General features: G+C 56.5%; 2 protein-coding genes across 4 annotated transcripts in view; one reads left to right on the forward strand and one right to left on the reverse strand.

Annotated features, from left to right (window-relative positions):
* Positions 1-9,236, forward strand: part of TECR (trans-2,3-enoyl-CoA reductase) — a 37,001-nt gene extending 27,765 nt beyond the window's left edge. For 2 of the 3 annotated variants that reach the window (XM_024238432.3, XM_024238431.3), the window contains exons 2-13: positions 5,767-5,817; positions 6,443-6,494; positions 6,894-6,938; positions 7,036-7,139; positions 7,218-7,333; positions 7,418-7,523; positions 8,015-8,087; positions 8,179-8,222; positions 8,296-8,353; positions 8,432-8,520; positions 8,874-8,919; positions 9,000-9,236. In XM_024238432.3, coding sequence (XP_024094200.1) covers positions 5,767-5,817; positions 6,443-6,494; positions 6,894-6,938; positions 7,036-7,139; positions 7,218-7,333; positions 7,418-7,523; positions 8,015-8,087; positions 8,179-8,222; positions 8,296-8,353; positions 8,432-8,520; positions 8,874-8,919; positions 9,000-9,127 — 912 coding nt within the window. In that variant the 3' untranslated portion in view covers positions 9,128-9,236. Of the gene's footprint in view, positions 1-5,766; positions 5,818-6,410; positions 6,495-6,893; positions 6,939-7,035; positions 7,140-7,217; positions 7,334-7,417; positions 7,524-8,014; positions 8,088-8,178; positions 8,223-8,295; positions 8,354-8,431; positions 8,521-8,873; positions 8,920-8,999 lie in introns of all 3 variants that reach the window. The other variant, XM_054538701.2, reaches the window with a different exon arrangement.
* A 97-nt stretch (positions 9,237-9,333) lies between these two features.
* On the reverse strand, positions 9,334-15,598 carry NDUFB7 (NADH:ubiquinone oxidoreductase subunit B7). The gene is made up of 3 exons (XM_002828796.5): positions 15,130-15,598; positions 10,016-10,184; positions 9,334-9,523 (listed from the first exon to the last, which is right to left on the reverse strand). Exons 1-3 carry the CDS (start codon positions 15,239-15,241, stop codon positions 9,391-9,393), a joined length of 414 nt encoding a protein of 137 aa, XP_002828842.3. The 5' UTR covers positions 15,242-15,598; the 3' UTR covers positions 9,334-9,390.
* Between the last annotated feature and the right edge of the window lie 5,975 nt (positions 15,599-21,573).

Genomic DNA, 21,573 nt, shown 5'->3' on the forward strand with positions numbered 1-21,573 from the left:
TCTGTCTCAACAACAACAACAACAACAACAACAAAATCTGACCTCCCCCCAGCCTTCTAGTTTTGTTCACAGCTCTTGGTGACAAAACATGCTATGGCTGTCTGCCCCCACCCCCTGCTTCCCCAGCACGCACAGGCTAGAATTTAGGTCCCATGAACCCCAGAGTCTGGCTTGGTTCTTTTCACTGCCATATCCCGGGAGCTGGAACAGTGCCTGGGATGTGGGAGGGAGGGAGGCAGGAATGAATGAATGGATAAATGAATGCAGGCTCCCTGAGCTCTCTTGGCTGGTGGCAGGGCCAGGGTTAAGGTCCCATTCTGTACCAGAGCTGTCTCCCTCCCTGACATCAGCTTTGGGACTGTGCCTGAGCGGGCTGCTGCAGGCGCCCTTCCAGCAGGCGGGAGTGAGGCTGTGCGGCCACAAGGGGGCAGTGGGGAGCGTCGCAGCCTCCGGCGCTTGCAGCCAGTCATCCCGGTGGTGACGGGTCAGCTCGGCCTCTGCAGTGAAAGTATCTCGCTATTAGGGTTTGGGTTCGCTGTGACCCGCTGGGTGAGGCATCACTGCACCAGCTCTCTGGCCCTGGCTTCCTGTGGATGGGCCCCTTCAAGAGCATGGTCAGCGTCCCAGGAGAAGGGGCCTGTGGATCCTGCCAGGGTTTGGCCCCCTTGTGCACCTGGCATGGCTGTTCTGCTAGTGTTGGTCTAATCATATTTATTTATTTATTTTGAGACAGAGTCTTGCTCTGTCACCCAGGCTGGAGTGCAATGGCATGAACTCAGCTCACTGCAACCTCCACCGTCCCGAGTTCAAGCAATTCTCCTGACTCAACCTCCTGAGTAGCTTGAATTACAGGCACACACCACCATGCCTGGCTAATTTTTGTATTTTTATTAGACACGGGGTTTCACCATGTTGGGCAGGCTGGTCTTGAACTCCTGGCCTCAGGTGATCTGCCTGCCTTGGCCTCCCAAAGTTCTGGGATTACAGGTGTGAGCCACAGTGCCCCGCCTAATCATATTTATTCTTTTTTTAAATTTTGAGACAGAGTCTTGCTCTGTCTCCCAGGCTGGAGTGCAGTGGTGCGATATCAGCTCACTGCAACCTCCTCCTCCTGGGTTCAAGCAATTCTTCTGCCACAGCCTCCTGAGTAGCTGGGATTACAGGCATGCACCACCACGCCTGGCTAATTTTTGTATCTTTAGTAGAGACGGGGTTTCACCGTGTTGTCCAGGCTGGTCTTGAACTCCTGACCTCAGGTAACCTGCCCACCTTGGCGTCCCAAAGTGCTAGGATTACAGGCATGAGCCACTGTGCGTGGTCATCGTATTTATTCTTAATAAGATTTATCCTAAACTGGGGATGATTATGGTAACCTGTCAGATGGCAGGTGGGGACAGCCCACTTTGCCATGAGGAATTGGAGGTTCAGAGAAGTTGGGTAACTTGCCCAGGGCCACACAGCCAGGAAATGGGCGGGTTTGCTTCTCTGGGTTCACCCACCAGGCGGGCGCGTTCCCAGGAGCTGTGACAAGTGCTTAGACAACAAGAGCCCCCCTTTTCACTCCTCCTGCCCCCGTTAGTAATATCTTCATGATCACAAAGACGGTGAAGACAGGGGCTCTGTTGCTTGCAGCACTCCCCTCCGGGCTTGGGAGGCACACACCTCGCCCCTGCTCCCTCTTGCAGGGTGGGCTTCGCGCCGCACCCTGTGTCCTGGCTCTTGGCCCTACCCTGACCTCGTGCTGCCACGAGTTGCTGTTGGCTGGGCCCAGGAATCTTGGGCCTCCTGGTGAGAATTCCTCTCGGGCTAGTGGAACTGTCATCACAGAGCCACAGGCCGGCAGAGCCACCAGCCCGTGCCCCAGGCCAGAGCGCCTGCCTGTCTGCCCGTTCCTGCCCTCTCCCTGCCCGTCGTGCCTGAGGCTATGGGGTCACACCCCTTGCCCGTGGCCATTTCTGGGACCTCGCTGACACCAGTAGCCCCCCTTCCACGGGTATCCCTTCATCCGCCCAGAGCATCTCAGCCTCTCCCAGCCCCTCTGAGTGGCTCCGTGGGCTTCCTCAGGAGGTCCTGCCTCTCCTCCCCTCCTGGTGATGGGGCCAGAGCCTGCCGCCTCCCCGTCTGTGCTCAGGACCCCCTGCCTGGGGCTCTGTTCAGCAGCTGCCTGTACCCTCTGCAGCCCTGGGCTGCCCCTGCCCCCTGCTGGCCTCAGGCCTGGGCAGGCTGTGTGTGTGTGTCTGTGTGTGTGTCTGTGTGTGTGTGTGTGTGTGGCAGGCACAGAGCAGAGATTGGGGTGGCAGTGGGGTGTGGGGCGTGGAGCCCTCCATGAGGTCTCACATTAGGCCCTCCCTCTGGGGGGTGGGGAACCTCTCCTGCTCCTCCCACCCGACTGTTTTTATTTTGATGGGTATTTGGGGCCTGTTTGTTACCCCTCACCCCTTTAAACAATAATTTATTGAGGTGAAATTCATGTAACATGAAACTAATGGTTTAAAAGTGAACAGTGGCATTGAGTGCACGCACATTCTTGTGCAGCCTCCACCTCTGTCTCGTTGCAGAACATTTTCCTCACTCTGAAAGGAGACCAGGTACCCAGCAGCAGCCACTCCCCATTCCCCCCGCCCAGCCCCTGGCCCCTCCAGTTTGCTTTCTGTCTGTCTGCTCTGGGCATTTCGCATAGATATGGAACCCTTTGTGTCTGGCTTGTTTCACCTAACGTAACTTGTTTCTTTTACCCCACCTGGAATGTCTTATTTAACTTTCTTACTTAGAAATAATTACAGGCCGGGCCACGTGGCTCATGCCTATAATCCTAGCACTTTGGGAGGCCGAGGTGGGCGGATTGCCTGAGCTCAGGAGTTCGAGACCAGCCTGGGCAACATGGTGAAACCCCATCTCTCCTAAAATACAAAAAATTAGCTGGATGTGGTGGTGTGTGCCTGTAGTCCCAGCTACTTGGGAGGCTGAGGCAGGAGAATCGTTTGAACCCGAGAGGTGGAGGTTGCAGTGAGTCAAGATCGCACCACTGCACTCCAACGTGGGCGACAGAGTGAGACTCTGTCTCAAAAAAAAAAAAAAAAAAAAAAAATTATAGAGACACTGGGAATTGCAAAAATAGTACGGAGAGGTCTCATGCTCCCCCCAGAGCCTTTCAGTCCTCTCTCTAGGAGGAGATGGCCGATGAGCTGGGGATTTGGGGCAGGAAATGGGAGACGGGTGGCCGTCCCACTGAGGACTCATCCTGCCCGGTGGCCCTATCCTTGGGCATTCCTGTCCCCATGGGCCCCTAGGCGCCACCTGGCAGCCCGGGCTTACCTCCTTGCAGGTTCGGGCGTCTCCTCTCCTTGGGCCTCAGGCTGGCCTAGGCCCCTCTCTCGGCCACCCCCTCCTGCCGCAGCCCGGCGTCCTCTCCCAGCAGCTAGCCGGGACCCCGATGGCTGTACTCTCCCTCTTGGGCCCTGGTTTGGTGCCCAGGTTGGGGGGAGCAGGGTAGGATTTCACCCCTCCCACTAGCAGCTGGCTGGACAAGGAGAGGGGCTGGTTGTATTTTAAGCTGTTGAGTGGTTCAGCAGGAACTCGGAGGCCTCCTCTCCCTGTGGACACCGGGCTGCCTTCCTGCAGGCCACACGGGCTTGGAAGCATGTGGGCACTGCCTGCCTGGGGCCCAGGAACTATTAATATACCTGCAGCCACAGGGCAGGCCCCGTGCCCGCCCAGGGCCCTGCTGTGCTAACCCTTTCCCGTGCATCCTGCCCCGTGTCCTCTGTCCCTATCCCACAAATCCCCTTGGTGGGGCCTGACATCCTGCATGGTGTGACCGAGCTCTTTTTTCTGGCCCCTCCATGTGCCAGCTCTTTGGCCTTGTTATCGCTGTGGCTTGGAGGAGTTCAGTAACCTTCCCCTAGAGGCCACATGGCCAGGCAGTGCCTGGAGTTGACAGCAGGGACTCAGGAAGCCCCATGGGCCAGGATTTCCTGGCTGCTGGGCCCGTTCCCACCCTCCTGTCCAGGAAGTGGGGGCGAGTGTGTCATAGCTGGGGAAATAGGCCCCCATGCTGTGGTGACTGCCAGGCCAGCAGGGGAGTGGGGATCTGAACCAAACCCACGGGCAACAATGCCTCGTATCCCATGGGGGGCCTCCCATCTGTCAGAGGTCACCTAGTGTATCCCATGCATTGTCTCGGGACCCTCACAGTCCTGGGAGGTAGTCTGCTTCCTACCTGCCCCCTTCTGAGGCCCAGAGAGAGGTGACATGCCTGGGGTCCCCCAGGGACTACAAGGCAGGGCTGGTTACGGTTCCCGAGTGCAGGCCACCAAGCCCCCTGTCGTTGGGAGTGTGCAGGAGGGGTGCCCAGCTTCTCTGGCTTGACCGTGGTGCCCTCGCCTTCAGGGTGGGCCCTAGCTGCTGTGGCCTGGTCTCCTTGGGCTCTGGGTGGGTGGGCCTGCCCTGGGATGGCCCCGGCCCAGAGGTTTGTTTCTGAGCATTGTGTCCTGCTCCTTTTCCTCAGGCAGCCTCTGGGGGCCCCCGCTGGGTTTCTGTGGGTAGGAAGGGTCCCCCAAGAATTGCTGGCTGATGGCTGACTTGGGATCAGGCCTGCCTGCTTGCCACGACCCCTATATAATAGTATTGCACTGACCCCTGCATAGGGTGGGTCAGATCCCCGGGGGCTGCCTCCCTCTAGCCCTGCCCCTCTGCCCCACCATCGTTCATCACTGGCCTGGGGGCTCAGGGAGGGCTGGGCCAGACTCCTCCCTCAGGGGCTGGCACAGGCCTGGCTCTTAGACGCAAGAAGTGCCGGGCTTTAGTGGGGCGCAGGTCCTGGGTGGGGGTGCGGTGTTGGGGCTGACTCAGTGGAAAGCCTGCCCTACAGGTGGCTACAAGGTGAGAAGTGGGTGGGGAGGAAGGTTGGGAAGGCCTCATCAGCCCAGGCTGGAGGTGCTTGCCTAAAACTTCCACGCACCCCGATCCTTTCCACACTTCGAGAGAGGCTCTCTGCACCCATAACTCCAGAATCTGTCACCTCCGTGGTAACACAAATGCACAAGGAAAATAATCCAAAGTGTCTCTTACAGCTCAGAAGGGGAAATGGATGATCTGTCTCGTGGATTCTCAAAATAGCTGGGATTTCTCCAAGCCCAGTGAACTCCCTAGGCCTGAGCTGCGAGCTGGGGCCTGCACGGCCCACTGGCCTCTCACTCTCCTCCAGCCACTGGCCCTGTGCAGGGCGGGGGCTGGGAGGTGTCGTCATGCCTGCCCCTGGGGCTTTCCCTGTGCTGGTGCCGTTGAGGGGCTGTGACCACTCAAAAGCTGCTTTCAGGGCAGCCTGGCTCCCGGGGGCGACTCCCAAGTCCCCCTCAGAGAAGGTCTGTGGCATGGCTCCTGGGGGGCGCAGTCTGGGGTGGTTTTATATTTAGCTGGGCTGTGGCTGTGGTTGCCACTCGGGTTACATCTGGCACAGAAGCCGGCAGTGCCAGGGCCGGCACGGGCTCCTTTCCAGGACCGCGGCAGAATTTGATCGCGCTTGCCCGGCCCAGGGCTGCTTCGCGTGGGGAGGTCGGTGGTGGGGGCTGACGGCCGGCAGCTGGGGCTGCTGGCCACCGTGGGCAGAGCCGAGTGGCAGGGCTGGTGGCAGGCGGCATGGACATGAACTTGAGCTTGGTGGCCCGGGAGGCCACCCCAGGCCTCCTTCTTGGCCTCAATGGGCTCCCCAGGCCTGCACCCCCAAAGGTGGCCAAGAAACCTAAAAAGGCTGTTCTCTTCTTCGAGGTGGAGATTCTGGATGCAAAGACAAGGGAGAAGCTGTGTTTCTTGGACAAGGTAGGACTGGGGCATGGGCTGCACTGGGCCAAGGGCACTGGGCCCGGGACCCCAATCCTTATAGCCCAGGAGCTGTCCAGTGGGGCCCTTTGTGCCCCACCCCCTGCCCTATGGAGGGGTATGCCCTCACTTGGGGTAGGGTGGATAGCCACGTCCCCTGGTTGTGGCGGGGAAATGGAGGCACAGGAGTCTCAGTGGACCCTGCAGGGATTTTGGTCCTGGGAGGGCGGTGGAGGAGTGAGCCTTGCCCCTGCTGAGGCTGGGCCTGGGGGAAGGGGCTTGGGCTGTCCCTGGGGAGGACAGAGGGCCTTTGCTCCCAGGGGAGTCATGGGTGAGGAGGGGAGGGGCAGAGAAGCAGGCTCGCCTTCCCATGCTTAGTCCGCCACTAGCCTGGCTGGGGGCCTGCTGGCTGAGGGTAAAAGTGGAGCCCCAGACCCCTGCTGTCACTGCACTGGCAGGGCCCTTGCTGGTCCTTCCCTGACTGCAGGCAGAGGCCTGGACCCCAGCCCTTCCCCCTTCCCATAGCTGCAGCCCAACCCCCAGCCTGCCATCCCCTTCAGTACCTCCCCATCCTGAGTCTGGGCTCCTCGCAGAGCTGACGTCCCTGCGCCTGTGCTTCCCCCAGGTGGAGCCCCACGCCACCATTGCGGAGATCAAGAACCTCTTCACCAAGACCCGTGAGTCCTAGGCCCGGCCACATTGCCCCTGCAACCCCTTTGACCAGGGACCTTAGGGTGGGAGGGATCCCATCCTGCACCCCTCTCCCAGGGGCCTGCAGAGATGCCCCAGTGTGGCCCAGGCTTCTGGGGCGTGACTGGGGCAGGCGCCCCCACGTGGCACTCGCAGGAACGCCCTTGCTAGGCTCTGGGAAGGACAAGATCCTGCTTCTGCCCGCGCTCTTCTGGCCTGTGTCCTGAAACTGCACAAGCCTGAGGCTTTGCCCCTGGGTGGGAGGAGCTGTGGAGTCCTGGGGTCCTTGCACCCTGGGAGCCCTGAGAAGCTGGCACAGCGGCTGGCCAGCAGACTGGCTGAGCCCTGCCAGGCTGTGGGCTGTGACTGCCCCGTTCTCCCCGCAGATCCACAGTGGTACCCCGCCCGCCAGTCCCTCCGCCTGGACCCCAGTGAGTACAGCTGTCCACTCGGCCCACCCTATGGGCTCCTGGGTGGCAGTGGGAGAAGGCCCGGGCAGCCCCTGAGCCCTGGCCCGCCTCTCTGCAGAGGGCAAGTCCCTGAAGGATGAGGATGTTCTGCAGAAGCTGCCCGTGGGCACCACGGCCACACTCTACTTCCGGGACCTGGGGGCCCAGATCAGCTGGGTGACGGTGAGTCCTGACCCTACCCACGGCCTCTTTTCCCATCAGCCACATTGGGTGACTCATCTTGCCCCCCTCTACCCTCAGGTCTTCCTAACAGAGTACGCAGGGCCCCTTTTCATCTACCTGCTCTTCTACTTCCGAGTGCCCTTCATCTATGGCCATAAATATGACTTCACGTCCAGTCGGCACACAGTGGTGCAGTAAGTGGGGCAGGCGGGAGGAGGGTAGGGGAAGGCAGAAGACCTGCCGGACCAGCCCCAGCTGAGCCCGCTCCCCCCGACCAGCCTCGCCTGCATCTGCCACTCATTCCACTACGTCAAGCGCCTGCTGGAGACGCTCTTCGTGCACCGCTTCTCCCATGGCACCATGCCTTTGCGCAACATCTTCAAGGTGAGAGCCCGTCCCCGCCTTACCCCTAAGCCCCGCCTTTCCGCCCCACCCCGCCCCCACCGAGCCCCACCCCAAGGCCCTTCCTGTCTTCCACTACTCCCCAGCAGAGCCCTACCCCTAGGCCCCGCCTAACCTCCCCAGCCCCGCCCCCGCAGAGCCTCTAGGCCCCGCCCGTCCTCCCCAGCCCCGTCCCCGCCGGGCCTCTAGGCCTGCCTATCCACCCCAGTCTCACCCCTAGGCCCCGCCTATCCCCCAGCCCCGCCCCTGCAGAGCCCCGCCCCAGTTTCACCCCAGGCCCCTCCTGTCCACCACGCCTTCACAGAGCCCTGCCCTAGTCTCACCCCTTGGCCCAGCCTATCCTCCCCAGCCCCGCCCCAAGGCCCCTCATGTCCTTTCCCACCATGCTCCCAGGCCCCTCGGGATGAGACATGGGCAGAATCTGCCCTGTCCGGCGCTGGCCCAAGTCCCATCCCTGCCCCGCTCCCTTTCAGAACTGCACCTACTACTGGGGCTTCGCCGCGTGGATGGCCTATTACATCAATCACCCTCTCTACACGCCCCCTAGTAAGTGGCCTCAGAGCGTCCTTCCCTCCCCCACGGTCCCCACCCAGCGGGTACTCCCCTCATGGGCCTCCCCTCCCTGCTTCCTCTTCAGCCTACGGAGCTCAGCAGGTGAAACTGGCGCTCGCCATCTTTGTGGTAAGGAGGCTGGGTGTGGGGACGGGGTCGGGGGAGTCTGGGCGGCCCTAGGCTGATCCTGCTTCTCTGACAGATCTGCCAGCTCGGCAACTTCTCCATCCACATGGCCCTGCGGGACCTGCGGCCCGCTGGTGAGTGCCTGCTGGGGGCAGGGGGACAGCTGGGCTGGGTGAGGGGGTCTGACTTTCTCCTTCTGTCCTGCCTGCCAGGGTCCAAGACCCGGAAGATCCCATACCCCACCAAGAACCCCTTCACGTGGCTCTTCCTGCTGGTGTCCTGCCCCAACTATACCTACGAGGTGAGGGGCTGCCTTACCCCTCTGCCCTGGGACTTGGGGTCCCATGTGGAGGGACCAGCCCCTAGGAGGGGGCGCCTGGCTGGGCAGCTGCTTTTGCCACCTGCACCGGGAGCATTGGGAGGTGGAGACCGCGGCCTGTCTGCTGTGGGGGCCGGGAGGCGTGTGCCGCTGGGCTTCCGCCGTATACAGCCCCGCCTCCGCTGGAATTGGGTTCCCATCCCTGACTCAGAAAGCAGGGGCGGCGGGAGATGGCTGGCTGAGTCCAGGACAGCCACATACACGGGGTGCGAGGCTGGCGGAACAGCAGGCCTTGCCCAGCCCTGGCCACCCTCACTCTCCGCCGCTGCCCACAGGTGGGGTCCTGGATCGGTTTCGCCATCATGACGCAGTGTCTCCCAGGTGAGCCTGCCGCCCTCCCTTGGCGGGGCCCTGCCCCTCCGGGCCGGCAGCCCCTCCCTGACGCCCGTTCTTTCCTGCAGTGGCCCTGTTCTCCCTGGTGGGCTTCACCCAGATGACCATCTGGGCCAAGGGCAAGCACCGCAGCTACCTGAAGGAGTTCCGGGACTACCCGCCCCTGCGCATGCCCATCATCCCCTTCCTGCTCTGAGCGCTCACCCCTGCTGGGGCTCAGCCCCTCACCCCGGTGGTATTCTGGGGGAGGAGTGGGGCCCACAGCTCTCCAGCACCCGGAATAAAGCCCGCCTGCCCCAGTCGGACTCTGGCTCTGTCTGTTCACTTCCGGGGTTGGGGACCACCACACTGCCCTTCCCTCTCTCCCCACCCTCGCGTCGGAGCAGTAAGAGGGGACTCTGGTTGAGGGGCCTGAAGGCTTTTATTTGACTGGTCCATAGGGTGGGGGGGGTGCACCCCCTACAGGGCCACCTTGGGGTCCACTTCCCCGGGTCCCTGGCCTTTGGCCAACTCTGCCGCTTTTTTTTCCCGCCGCTTCTTCCGCTGGAGCAGCCTCCGCTCCCGCTCAAACTCCTTCATGCGCATCACATAGCTGGGGAAAAGCACGAGGCAGGCTGTCAGGGTTCCTGGCCAGGACACGCCCCCAAGCCCTGGGAAGCGGAGGGGCTGTCCCAGAGTGCTGTAGGGGAGGCCTCTGAAGAAGACATGTCCGAGTGCCTGTGGCTTGGGTCTGGGGTCTGCCCACGCAGGTGGCAGGGCTTCCCACTGGAACCTGGGCTTGGCCACTCCCCTAGGTGGCTTCAAACACCTGCCCTGTCCCCATCCAACAGGCCCCTAGAGAGCCCTCTCTGGGACTAAGGTGGGGCCCGGCTAGAAACTTCAGTGGCAGTTCAGGGCCCTGGCCTCTGGAGCCACATCCTGCCAGGGGCCAGGGCCTGGGTGGGGTGCAGGCTGTGGGTGTTGGTGAGGGGGGCTCGGGCGGGCTGGGCATGCGGGGGGCTTGGGTGGGCCAGTGGTATGGAAGGCTGGGGGTATGAGGTATTGCGGGCTGGGGGTGTCGGTGGGCCGGTGTGGGGGTGCTCACTCGCGGTGCTCGCAGTATTCCCAGTCGTGCCGCTGCTGCTTGCAGGCCAGCATGTTGGGGAAGCTGTCACGCTTGCACTTGAGCAGCCGGATGAGGTAGTGGGCACAGTAGTCCCGCAGCTGGAGCCTCAGCTGCGCGTCCATCATCTCCTGCTGCGTGGCCACCATCTCTGCAGGGAGTGGGCAGGACTCAACCAGGCTGGAGGCCCCCCACCCCAATTCCGGGGATCCCCAGGGGACCGAGGCACACGGCATCAGGAAGGCACGGCTTGGGGTGTCCCCCATTCACATCCAGGTGGCAGATGGCAGTGCATGGCAGATGCCTTTGACGGATGCACTGTCCTGAAGGGGCCTCCTTTTCTAATTTGCACAAAGGTAACTCCAGACACCAAGGCCCAGACAGGAGAAGGTGGCTCCCCATCACCCTGAGGCACCTCAACATCCCGTGCGGGATCCTTGCCTCCCCTCCCACAGGGATGCCCGTCCCCAACTCTCTACAGCCCCGCTCTCCAGAGTCCGAGCTCAGAATCCACCTTCTCCCAGAGTACCCCTCAGCCCCTCCACCTGCACCTGGAGCTCCAGGCAGCACTCTCAGCCTTTCTTGCCTGCAACCCGCCCAAGTCCCAGCTCTGCACTGGCCGGTGGCGTGGCCTCTCTCTCAGCCTCAGAACTGACCATCCGGTCATGGAAGTTACCCGAGCATCCACTGAGCTAACAGTTCCTGTAAGGTACTTAGGCGTGGGCTCAGAAGACAGCTGGACTAGTATCTGGGTCCCAGTGCCCCACTCACCTAGCAAACCCGACTCCGGACAAATCAACCTTCAGGAGGAGGCCGACGGGAGCGTGAGGAATCTTGGACACTCACCCCGGAGCCTGTGCCTGGCGATCCTGCACTCGTTCCCCGCCGCCTCCCTCAGACCCAGCCTCCCTAGCCTTCCTGACGTCCACATCTTTCTCGGTCCCAGCTCCTTCCCATCTGCGCAAGTGAGACGAGACATTCACATCTCAATGGCAGTCGTCCCCGGCTGGCTTCTCTCCCCTCTGCTTCCCAGCTGCGATTCTCTCATCCCACTGAAGCCCAGGTCCTCCTCTCCTGCCCCTTGTCCCATTCCCTGGCTTCTGCCCCACCCCCTCACTGCCCAGACACGGGCTCTCACAGGGCCACCCAACAGCCCAGGACCCCAGCCTCCCGCTTCCTTCTTTCCTGTGGCCCCTCCCACATCCCGCCTCCCCAGGTCGCCCATCTCTGTGGCTGCCGTACCTTACGCTTTGTTCTGAGAGCCTTTTTCTTTTCTTTTGAGATGGAGTCTCACTCTGTCACCCAGGCTGGAGGGCAGTGGCAAGATCTCAGCTCACTGCAACCTCTGTCTCCCAGGTTCAAGCGATTCTCCTGCCTCAGCTTCCTGAGTAGCTGGAACCACAGCCGCCTGCCGCCATGCCCAGCTAACTTTTGGATTTTTAGTAGAGATGGGGTTTCGCCATGTTAGTCAGGCTGGTCTCGAACTCCTGACCTCAGGTGATCCACCCACCTTGGCCTCCCAAAGTGCTGGGATTACAGGTGTGAGCCACTGCGCCCGGCATGAGAGCCTTTTTCTCTGCTGCTGCCCCTTATGTAGATGAGCCCGATATCCCTCCACCCCACACCTCGCTTGAGCCCCAGGCCTGGGTATCACCTGCAGCCCCCGGCCATTCCCTATCTGCACTTGGAGCTCCAGGTGGCAATCCTAGACTCCTCCCTCTTTTGTCTCGAACTTATAATCAGCTGGCAGCAAGGACTTTAGACTGCCTACTGTGTGCTTAGTGGTGGGGATACAGCAGGGAACACAACACACAAGTGTCCCTGCCCTCGGAGGGAGACACAGAACAGACAGAAGACAGAGCACCACAGCGTGTCTGGCAGTGCTTAAGTATTAGGGAGACCAGCCTGGGGAACACAGAAAGATCCCATGTCTAGAAAAAATAATAAAATTATCTTTGCACGGTAGTGTACACCGAGTAGCCAGAGCTACTCGGGAGGATCGCTTGAACCCAGGAGTTTGAGGCTGCAGTGGGTGATAACCACCCCACTGCACTCCAGCCTAAGCAACAGAGCGAGAGCCCATCTCTATAAACGAATAAATAAATATGGGCCGTGCGCGGTGGCTCATGCCTGTAATCCCAGCACTTTGGGAGGCCGAGGCGGGTGGATCACTTGAGGTCAGGAGTTCGGGATCAGCCTGGCCAACATGGTAAAACCCTGTCTCTACTAAAAATACAAAAATGAGCCGAGTGTGGTGGCGCGCACCTGTAATCCCGGCTACTTGGGAGGCTGAGGTGGGAGAATCGCTTGAACCGGGAAGGCAGATGTTGCAGTGAGCAAAGTGACTGGCTGAAAGGGGGTGGAAAGGAGGAAAGAGAGGGCAGGGGACAGTGATCTAGGAGGGAGGGAGAGAGTGAAGGATCAGGAGGTAAGAGAAAGGCCAGGCAGCATAAAGAATCCACTGGAGTACCAATCGGGAGACCAGTCAGCGGGACTGCAGGAATGTGCCACTGCACCCAGCTAACTAAAAAATAAAAATAAAAAATTGTAGAGACAGGGCCTTGCTATGTTGCCCAGGCTGTTCTTGAACTTCTGGCCTCGAGCAATCCTCCTGCCTTGGCCTCCCAAACCGTTGGCATTACAGGCATGAGCCATTTTGCCTGGCTTAGAGCTGTTTGTTTCTTATCTTCCCCCACTCCATCATGTTCAGTTGCAAGGGGATAGACACTAAGGAAGGGAAAGAGGTGAGTTTATCCAGAGTAAGCAAGAGAGAAGGGCAGCAGGTTACTAGTGTTTGCAAAGCTGATCTTGGGCAAAGCAAGATATGTGAGGCAGTGGGAGGGAGGTGGACGGACCAATGAACTGCAGGTTCAGCTGGGACGGAAGGACTACCTGGAGTGAGGACACTGGAGTGATTATACCATCTCCCAACTTTCTCTCAAATCCAGGCTGCTTAGAGGTCTCTGTCTCAAGCTTGTCGCCCACTCAGCAGACAGTGGGACCTTTTGACCAACCAAACCTGATTGTGTCCCTCCTCTGCTTAGAAGCTTTGGCTCTGCCACCTCTCTTTGGTCAACCCCTACTCATGCCCCTTCACATCTTTGTTTTTTTTTTTTCTTCCAGACAGTCTCGCTCTGTCACCCAGGCTGGAGTGTGGTGGTCTGACCTTGGCTCACTGCAACCTCTGCCTCCCGGGTTCCAGCCTATTCTCCTGCCTCAGCCTCCCAGACAGCTGGGATTACAGGCACGCGCCACCACAGCTGGCTAATTTTTGTATTTTTAGTAGAGTAGAGACGGGGTTTCACCATGTTGGCCAGGCTGGTCTCGAACTCCTGACCTCAGGTGATCCACCAGCCTTGGCCTCCCAAAGTGCTGGGATTACAGGCATAAGCCACCATGCCCGGCCTAATTTTTGTATTTTGTTTCTGAGATGGAGTCTTGTTCTGTCGCCCAGGCTGGAGTGCAGTGGTGTGATCTCAGCTCGCTATAACCTCCGCCTCCTGGGTTCAAGCGATTCTCCTGCCTCAGCCTCCTGAGTAGCTGGAACTACAGGTGCGCACCACCACGCCTCTGGCTAATTTTTGTATTTTTAGTAGAGACAGGGTTTCACCATATTGGCCAGGATGGTCTCAATCCCCTGACCTCGTGATCTGCCCGCCTCAGCCTCCCAAAGTGCCGGGATTATAGGCATGAGACACGTGCCCAGCCTTAATTTTTGTATTTTTAGTAAAGATGGTGTTTCACCATGTTGGCCAGGCTGGTCTCAAACTCCTGACCTCAGGTGATCTGCCCGCCTCAGCCTCCCAAAGTGCTGGGATTACAGGCATGAGCCACCGCGCCCGGCCACCCTTCACGTCTTTATTTCCAGCCACTGCCTCCTGGAAGCCTGCCTTGACATCTCCCAGCTCTGCCTGATTCCACAATTTTTCCCACTGCGCTGTGAGTTCTCTGGAGACAGTGCCTGCATCCCTCCAGTTCCCTGCTGTATCTGCAGTGCCTAACGTGGGTCGTGGCCCAGAGCTGGTGCTCGGTATGCCCGTGATATTACGACATTAAAAGCAAAAACAAACACACGAACCAAAAAACCATCCTAGGCGTAGTGGCTCACATCTGCAATCCCAGCACTTTGGGAGGCTGGGCAGAAGGATCATTTGAGCCTAGGAGTTTGAGACCAGCCTGGGCAATATAGCAACACCTCCATCCCTACAAAAAATAAACAATCAGCCCGACATCCTGGGGCGCTCCTGTAGTCCCAGCTACTCGGGAGGCTGAGGCAGGAGGATCGTTTGAGCCCAGGAGGTCGAGGATGCAGTGAGCTGTGATTGCGCCACTGCACTCAGCCTGGGCAACAGAGCAAGATCCCATCTCAAAGCAAAACAAAGCACTCTGCAGGACAGTATTTGCGTTGCGAATCCTCCTTATTTCCTTTTGCATACCCCACAATTGCAGCGACATCAGAAAGGGGGTACAATGAACGTGTCCCTGCCCTCCCATGACTCCCCACGTCCCCCAAGACTTGGCCCGAGGCTGGGCGTGGTGGCTCACGTCTGCGATCCCAGCACTTTGGGAGGCCGAGGCGGGCGGATCACTTGAGGTCAGGAGTTCAAGAGCAGCCTGGCCAACAAGGCGAAACCCCGTCTCTACTAACAATACAAAAAATTAGCCGGGCATGGTGGTACACATCTGTAATCACAGCTACTCGCGAGGCTGAGGCAGGAGAATCGCTTGAACCCGGGAGGTGGAGGCTGCCAGTGAGTCAAGACCAAGCCACTGCACTCCAGCCTGAAAGAAAAAGCGAGACTCCGTCTCAAAAGAAAAAAAAAAAAAAGACTCGACCCAGCTCTGCGCGTCGCATTCCTGCCCGAATCCCCACTTGTCGCCTCACTTTTGCTCCCTGGCTTTTGCTCAAGCCGTGCCCTTGGGCTGGAACGCCTCCACACTCAGGTGGGGTCACGCACGTCCTGTGGACTCCTAGTCTAGACCCAAACCCAAATACAACACCTGAGGTTAGAGCCCAGCCCTGGGGTGCCAAGGGTTCGGGGGTTCAGGCACCCGCGCCCCACGCCCTCTGGCTGCGCCTGCGCACTGGGCCTCACCGCGCTCCTTGCGTTCGGGGAAGCCGTAGTCGGGCGGGAAGGTTGGCATCTGCAGGGGGTCGGGCTCCACCGAGGTATCGCCCAGGTAGCGCCGGACCAGGTGCGCCCCCATGGCTGCAGTCGCTGCAGACCCCTGCAGCAGCCGTGGGTCACCTAGCTCCTACCCGGAACCACTGACCCCTCAGTCAGACACGGCTTCCGGGTCGCTTAGGCCGCTGCGGAGATCATAGAGATGAAGGACTCCAGAGGATCGCTCCGGTCCGCCTGGCGTCACCTCGCGGACAGGCGGAGGCGGGACAGGTGCTGCGTCCCTTCGCAGGATACAGTTGGACCCGAGAGGGGACTTCCCTGAGCCTGGAAATCCATCTGGGCGGGGCAGAAGGGGACGGTGTGGGACTGAGGCCTCCCTCGACCCTATCTGGGGCTCTTCTGGTAGCCCGAGGCTAAAGCATATATTAAAATTATTTTTCATATCATTTTCCAAAAAGTTTTTTCTTTGAAAACATTCAAATTTCTTTTAAAAAAGGCACGATATCTATTATATCGTTAATGTATGTAATTTTGAATAAAGTCACTTTAAGAATTTTTTTTTTTGGAGACACAGTACCTGTCGCCCAGACTGGAGTATATTGGTGCGATCTCGGCTCATTGCAACCTCCACCTCCTGGGCTCAAATGATTCTCCTGCCTCAGCCTCCTGAGTAGCTGGGATTACAGGCGCCCACCACCACGCCCAGCTAATTTTTGTATTTTTAGTAGAGACGGGGTTTCGCCGTGTTGGCCAGGCTGGTCTCGAACTCCTGACCTCAAGTGATTCCCCCGCCTCAGCCTCCCAAAATGCTGGGATTACGGGCATGAGCCACAGTTCCTGTCCAAGAAAAATTTTGGTAAATTTAATTTAAATAAAAGTTATTCATAAATACAGTTACTATTATTTTATTATTTTTTGAGATAGGGTCTCATTCTGTCGCCGAGGCTGGAGCACAGTGGCACAATCATAGCTCACTGCAACCTTGAACTCTTGGGCTCCAGGGATCCTCCTGCCTCAGCCTCTCAAAGTGTTGGGATTATGGGCGTAAGCCACTGTGCCTGGCCAAAAACAATTATTTAAAGCTGAAATTTCAAATAAATTATATGTATATATATATATGCAATCTTTAAACAATTTTTAAATATATATTATATATAATATTAATATCTAATATATATTTTCCCCCAGTCTGACAAAACATGTATTAGGCATCTACTGTATGGTATGCTGGGTCCACTGGTCAGAAAGGCAGACGTGGTTCCTGTCTTTCAAGCTTACAGTCTAATGGAACAGAAAAACAGTCTAATGGAAAAAAAAAAATGGGCCAGGGCAGTGGCTCACACCTGTAATCTCAGAGCTTTGGGAAGCTGAGATGGGAGGATCTCCTGAACTCAGGAGTTTGAGACCAGCCTGGGCAATATAGGGAGACTATCTCTCCAAAAAAAAAAAAAAAAAAAAAAAAAAAAAGGCGAGTGTGGTGGTGGTGGTGCACGCTTATAGTCCTAACTACTCGGGAGGCTGAGGCAGAAGGATAACTTGAGCCCAGGAGTTCCAGGCTGCAGTGAGTGGTGATCCCATCACTGCACTCCAGCCTAGGCAACAGAGTGAGACCCTGTCTATAAAAATTCCCAGGTGATGTGATGTTGCTGGTCTAGTAACCAGCTTTGGGAGAATTACTCAACTAGATCTTTATGTGTTGACATGGGGAAGTGGCTGCTGATATATTAAGTGAAAAAAGCAAACTATTGAGAATAGACAACTGGCAATAGAGACTTTTCTTTTTGTTTCTTTCTTTTTTTTTTTTTTTTGAGACAGAGTTTCACTCTTGTTGCCCAGGCTGGTGTGCAGTGGTGCGATCTCGGCTCACTGCAACCTCTGCCTCCCAGTTTCAAGCAATTCTCCTGCCTTAGCCTCCTAAGTAGCTGGGATTACAGGTGGGTGCCATCATGGCCAGCTAATTTTTTGTATTTTTATTTATTTTTATTTTTTGAGACGGAGTCTCGCTCTGTCGCCCAGGCTGGAGTGCAGTGGTGCAATCTCAGCTCACTGCAAGCTCTGCCTCCTGGGTTCACGCCATTCTCCTGCCTCAGCCAGCCGAGTAGCTGGGACTACAGGCGCCCGCCACCATGCCCGGCTAATTTTTTTGTATTTTTAGTAGAGATGGGGTTTCACCATGTTAGCCAGGATGGTCTCGATCTCCTGACCTTGTGATCCGCCCGCCTCGGCCTCCCAAATAATTTTTTGTATTTTTAGTAGAGACGGAGTTTCATGATGTTGGCTAGGCTGGTCTTGAACTCCTGACCTCAGGTGATCCACCCGCTTCGGCCTTCCAAAGTGCAGGGATTACAGGTGTGAACCACTGCATCCAGCTGAGACCTTCTTTCCAGGGCTACCTGTGTGACCTGTCCCTATCTCCAGGCCACCACATTAATCTGTGATTCTTGTGCCCTTCTAGACTCAAGGGGGCAGCATTCACATTGTGATCTCTGTGAATGGTGCTTCTGGAGTTGTGCAGTGCACAGCCTGCACAGCTGCACCTGGTAACCCTGACCTGTTCTGGGCGTGTCTCCTTAATCTTCCTTTCTCTGTGCTTCAGGTGCTCACCCAGAGGTCAGAGCTCAAAGGGAATCCAGACAGGCAAATTACAGTACTAGCTCACTTTCCCTGTGTGACCTCCAGAAGTGACTTCATTTCTCGGAGACTGAGTTAACTCATCTGTAAGATGAGGTTTGTGATACCTATCTCATAATGTTCCCAGCCAGCGAGGGCTCCCCTCCTGATGGATTCCACCCCTTTCCTGGCTTTATTTTTTTATTTTTTCAAAACAGGGTCTTGCTCTATTACCCAGGCTGGAGTGCAGTGTCATGATCTCGGCTCACTGCAGCCTCTGCCTCCTGGGCTCAAGCGACCCTCCTGCCTCAGCCTCCCGAGTAGCTGGGATTCCAGGTGCGTGCCACTACGCCCAGCTAATATTTGTGTTTTTGTAGAGATGGGGTTTTGCCATGTTGCCCAGGCTGATCTTAACCTCCTGGGCTCAAGCAAACCACCTGCCTTGGGCTCTCAAAGTGCTGGGATTATAGACATGAGCCATCATGCTGGCCCTTTATTTTCCTCCTTTGCACTTAGCACCATTTAAACTGTGATCAATTTGCCTTATTTATTTGCTTATTATTGGTCTCTCCTCTCAACTCAGCTCTGTGAAGCAGGGAATTTTGTCTGTCTTGTTCACTGCCATATTACTACACCTAGAACAGAACTGGCGTGTGGTAGATGCTTAGAAAATATTTGTTGAATAGACTGGGTGCGGTGGCTCACGACTGTAATTACACGGCTTTGGGAGGTGGAGGCGGAAGGATCACTTGAGAACAGGACTTTGAGACCAGCCTGGGCAATATAGGGAGACCCCTGTCTCTACAAAAAAATAAAAAAATTAGCGAGGCTGGTGGCATGCACCTGTAGTCCCAGCTACTTGGGAGGCTGAAGTGGGAGGATCGCCTGAGCCTGGGAGGTTGAGGCTGCAGTGAGCAGCCTGGGCATGCCACTGCACTCCAGCCTGGGCAACAGAGCAAGACCCTGTCTCTGAAAATAAATACAAAACAATACAATAAAATAAACAATTTGTTGAATAAACACAGGAATAAATAGAGAAGGTGGAAGAATCAGATGGTTGCATCAAAAGCGCTTAGTGCCTGGCATCCAGTAGGCGCTCAATACATGCTCACTATTGTTTCTTTCATCCAGGTCACAGTCTGGCGCTAGAAAGCCAAACAAAGGAGGCTACTGTGACCAGTCATTTCCCCAGAGGCTGAAGGGATTCAAGCCAGGGATTTCTGGGGTTGGGCGTGGAGGCATGTGGCCCATTTCATTCTAAGCTTCCAGGACTCAAATGGTTCAGCCTGGCCTAGCCTTACCGAGCATTGGGGACCTGGGGGGAATGATATTGAAAGGGCTGTTGTCTGGGGTGATAACTGAGATTCGTTGTCTTACAGCAGAGGAAATCAAGGATGTGGACACACAAGGAGTGAGGTTAAGAGTGGAAGTTTATATTTATTTATTTATTTATTTGAGATAGAGTCTTGCTCTGTCACCCAGGCCGGAGTGCAGTGGCACAATCTCGGTTCACTGCAACCTTCACCTCCTGGGTTCAAGTAATTCCTGTCTCAGCCTCCCAGGTAGCTGGGATTACAGGTGTGAGTCACCCTTCTGGCCTATTTACTTATTTTTTGAGATGGAGTCTTGCTCTGTTGCCCAGGCTGGAGTGTAACGGCAGGATCTCAGATCACTGCAACCTCTGCCTCCTGGGTTTAAGCGATTCTTGTGCCTCAGCCTCTGAGTAGCTGAGATTACAGGTGTGTGCCACCACACCCGGCTAATTTTTTGTATTTTTAGTAGAGATGAGGTTTCACCACGTTGGCCAGGTTGGTCTTGAACTCCTGACCTCAAATGACCCACCCACCTTGGCCTTCCAAAGTGCTGGGATTACAGGCGTGAGCTACTGCGCCTGGCCAAGAGTGGAAGTTTAATAGGTGAAAGAATAGCTGTCTCTGCTGCAGAGAGAGGGGTCCCGAACAGGTTGCCGGTTTTGAGGTGAAATGCAGGGGGTTTTATAGATGCTTGGTGAGCAGGCAGTGTCTGATTTACATAAGGCTTGAAAGATTGGTTGGGCCAGGTGTGCTATTTGCATAGGGTGCAAAAACTGGTTAGGACTAGGTGTGCCATGTGCATAGGGCACGAATTTCTGGAAGTCCCCCCACCCTAATCTTTCATTATGTAGGTAGGTTCTCTGCCTGGCCTGCACCATCTTGCCCTTTTTTTTTTTTTTTTTTTTTTTTTTTTTTTTTTTTTTACTGTACACGTGATAATAAAAGGGAAGATGGAGACTGCATGTTGAACATGACTGGCCCTCAGGTAGCCCTTTCTATTGGCACAGCTGCTGGCATTTTCTCATGCAAGCTTCCAGCTTGCTTATCTATGTCTGCAGCTCAATTTCTCAGGATGCTCGTTGTTAAAAAAAAAATAATTTCTTGGGCTGTTTTTTTCTTTTTTGTTTGTTTGTTTTCTTTGAGCTGGAGTTTTGCTCTTGTTGCCCAGGCTGGAGTGCAATGGCGCGAGCTTGGCTCGCTGCAGCCTCCGCCTCCCGGGTTCAAGTGATTTTCCTGCCTCAGCCTCCTGGGTACCTGGAATTATAGGCACCTGCTACCACGCCTGGCTAATTTTTTGTATTTTTTTTTTTTTTTAGTAGAGACGGGGTTTCGCTATGTTGGTCAAGCTGGTCTCGAACTTCTGACCTCAGATGATCCGCCTGCCTCCACCTTCCAAAGTGTTGAGATTACAGGTATGAGCCACTGAGCCCAGCCTGGGCTGCTTTTTGTTAAAAGGGAAGCTCTGCCAAGGACTTGCTTACCCTCACTAGCTGCCTAAATAATTTCTTTGTATCTCCTGTATCAATATTTGGGTGAGGGTGATTTTAGGCAGCATGTGGGGGCCTCCATCACCCATGATCCGTATCCTTCCTGTTTTTTTCTTTATCAACCACCCACCAAGGGGACCTTCCTGTGTCCCTTGCCCACCACTCCCAGGGGACCTGGTTTTTTTTTTTTTCTTTGAGACGGAGTCTTACTCTGTCACCCAGGCTGGAGTGCAGTGGTGAGATCTCGGCTCACTGCAATCTTGGCCTCCTGGGTTCAAACAATTCTCCTGCCTCAGCCCCCTGAGTAGCTGGGATTACAGGCGCCCGCCACCACGCCCGGCTAATTTTTGTATTTTTAGTAGAGATGGGATTTCACCATGTTGGCCAGTCTGATCTCGAACTCCTGACCTCAGGTGATCTTCCCGCCTCGGCCTCCCAAAGTGGTGTGATTACAGGCATGAGCCAGGACCCGGTTTATTGGCCACAGTTCCCCGCCTCTGCCTTTCTTCCTTCCCTTGCTCTCCTGTCCTGCCCCATCTGGTCTGTGCCAGAAGGGGCTGCATTTGCACTCTGTGAGCAGAGCAGCCTCAGAGGGCCCACATGGGACCTGAGGTGGGGAAGGAAATTCTGAGTGGTGTCTGCACCTTGCCACAGTCTGCTGGTTGGGAGACCAGATGCTCTGGGGGATTCAGTTTCAGGGAAGGAGGAAAAACAAGGTCAGTGAGGCCTCAGCAGAAGACTCCCAGGGCAGGCCCCACTTCTGCTTATGGGGCAGACAGAACACTTGTCTCTAATCCAGGCAGGAGTGCTACCGACTCCCAAGGTTTGCTGCCGTGTGCATTGAGGGTGGCTGGCTGGTATTGCAGGGATGAGAAAGCCTGGAGGGGTGGGGCTTTAGGGGTGGCCTTAGACAGGGCTTGGCAGGCAGGAGTTCACTCACTCATTCAACAAACATTCATTGAGCACCTACCATGTGGCAGGCAGTGAACAAGACAGACACAAAT

Source organism: Pongo abelii, chromosome 20, assembly GCF_028885655.2.
Source record: "Pongo abelii isolate AG06213 chromosome 20, NHGRI_mPonAbe1-v2.0_pri, whole genome shotgun sequence".
Lineage (NCBI taxonomy): Eukaryota > Metazoa > Chordata > Mammalia > Primates > Hominidae > Pongo > Pongo abelii.

What these genes read in the sequence shown, in the direction of transcription:
- NDUFB7 (XM_002828796.5), bottom strand. Translation starts at nt 15,241, where the DNA reads ATGGGGGCGCACCTGGTCCGGCGCTACCTGGGCGATACCTCGGTGGAG. An exon ending in CCCCGAACGCAAGGAGCGCG is followed by an intron (nt 10,185 to 15,129) that starts GTGAGGCCCAGT and finishes CACTCCCTGCAG; the next exon opens with AGATGGTGGCCACGCAGCAG. An exon ending in GAATACTGCGAGCACCGCGA is followed by an intron (nt 9,524 to 10,015) that starts GTGAGCACCCCC and finishes GCTTTTCCCCAG; the next exon opens with CTATGTGATGCGCATGAAGG.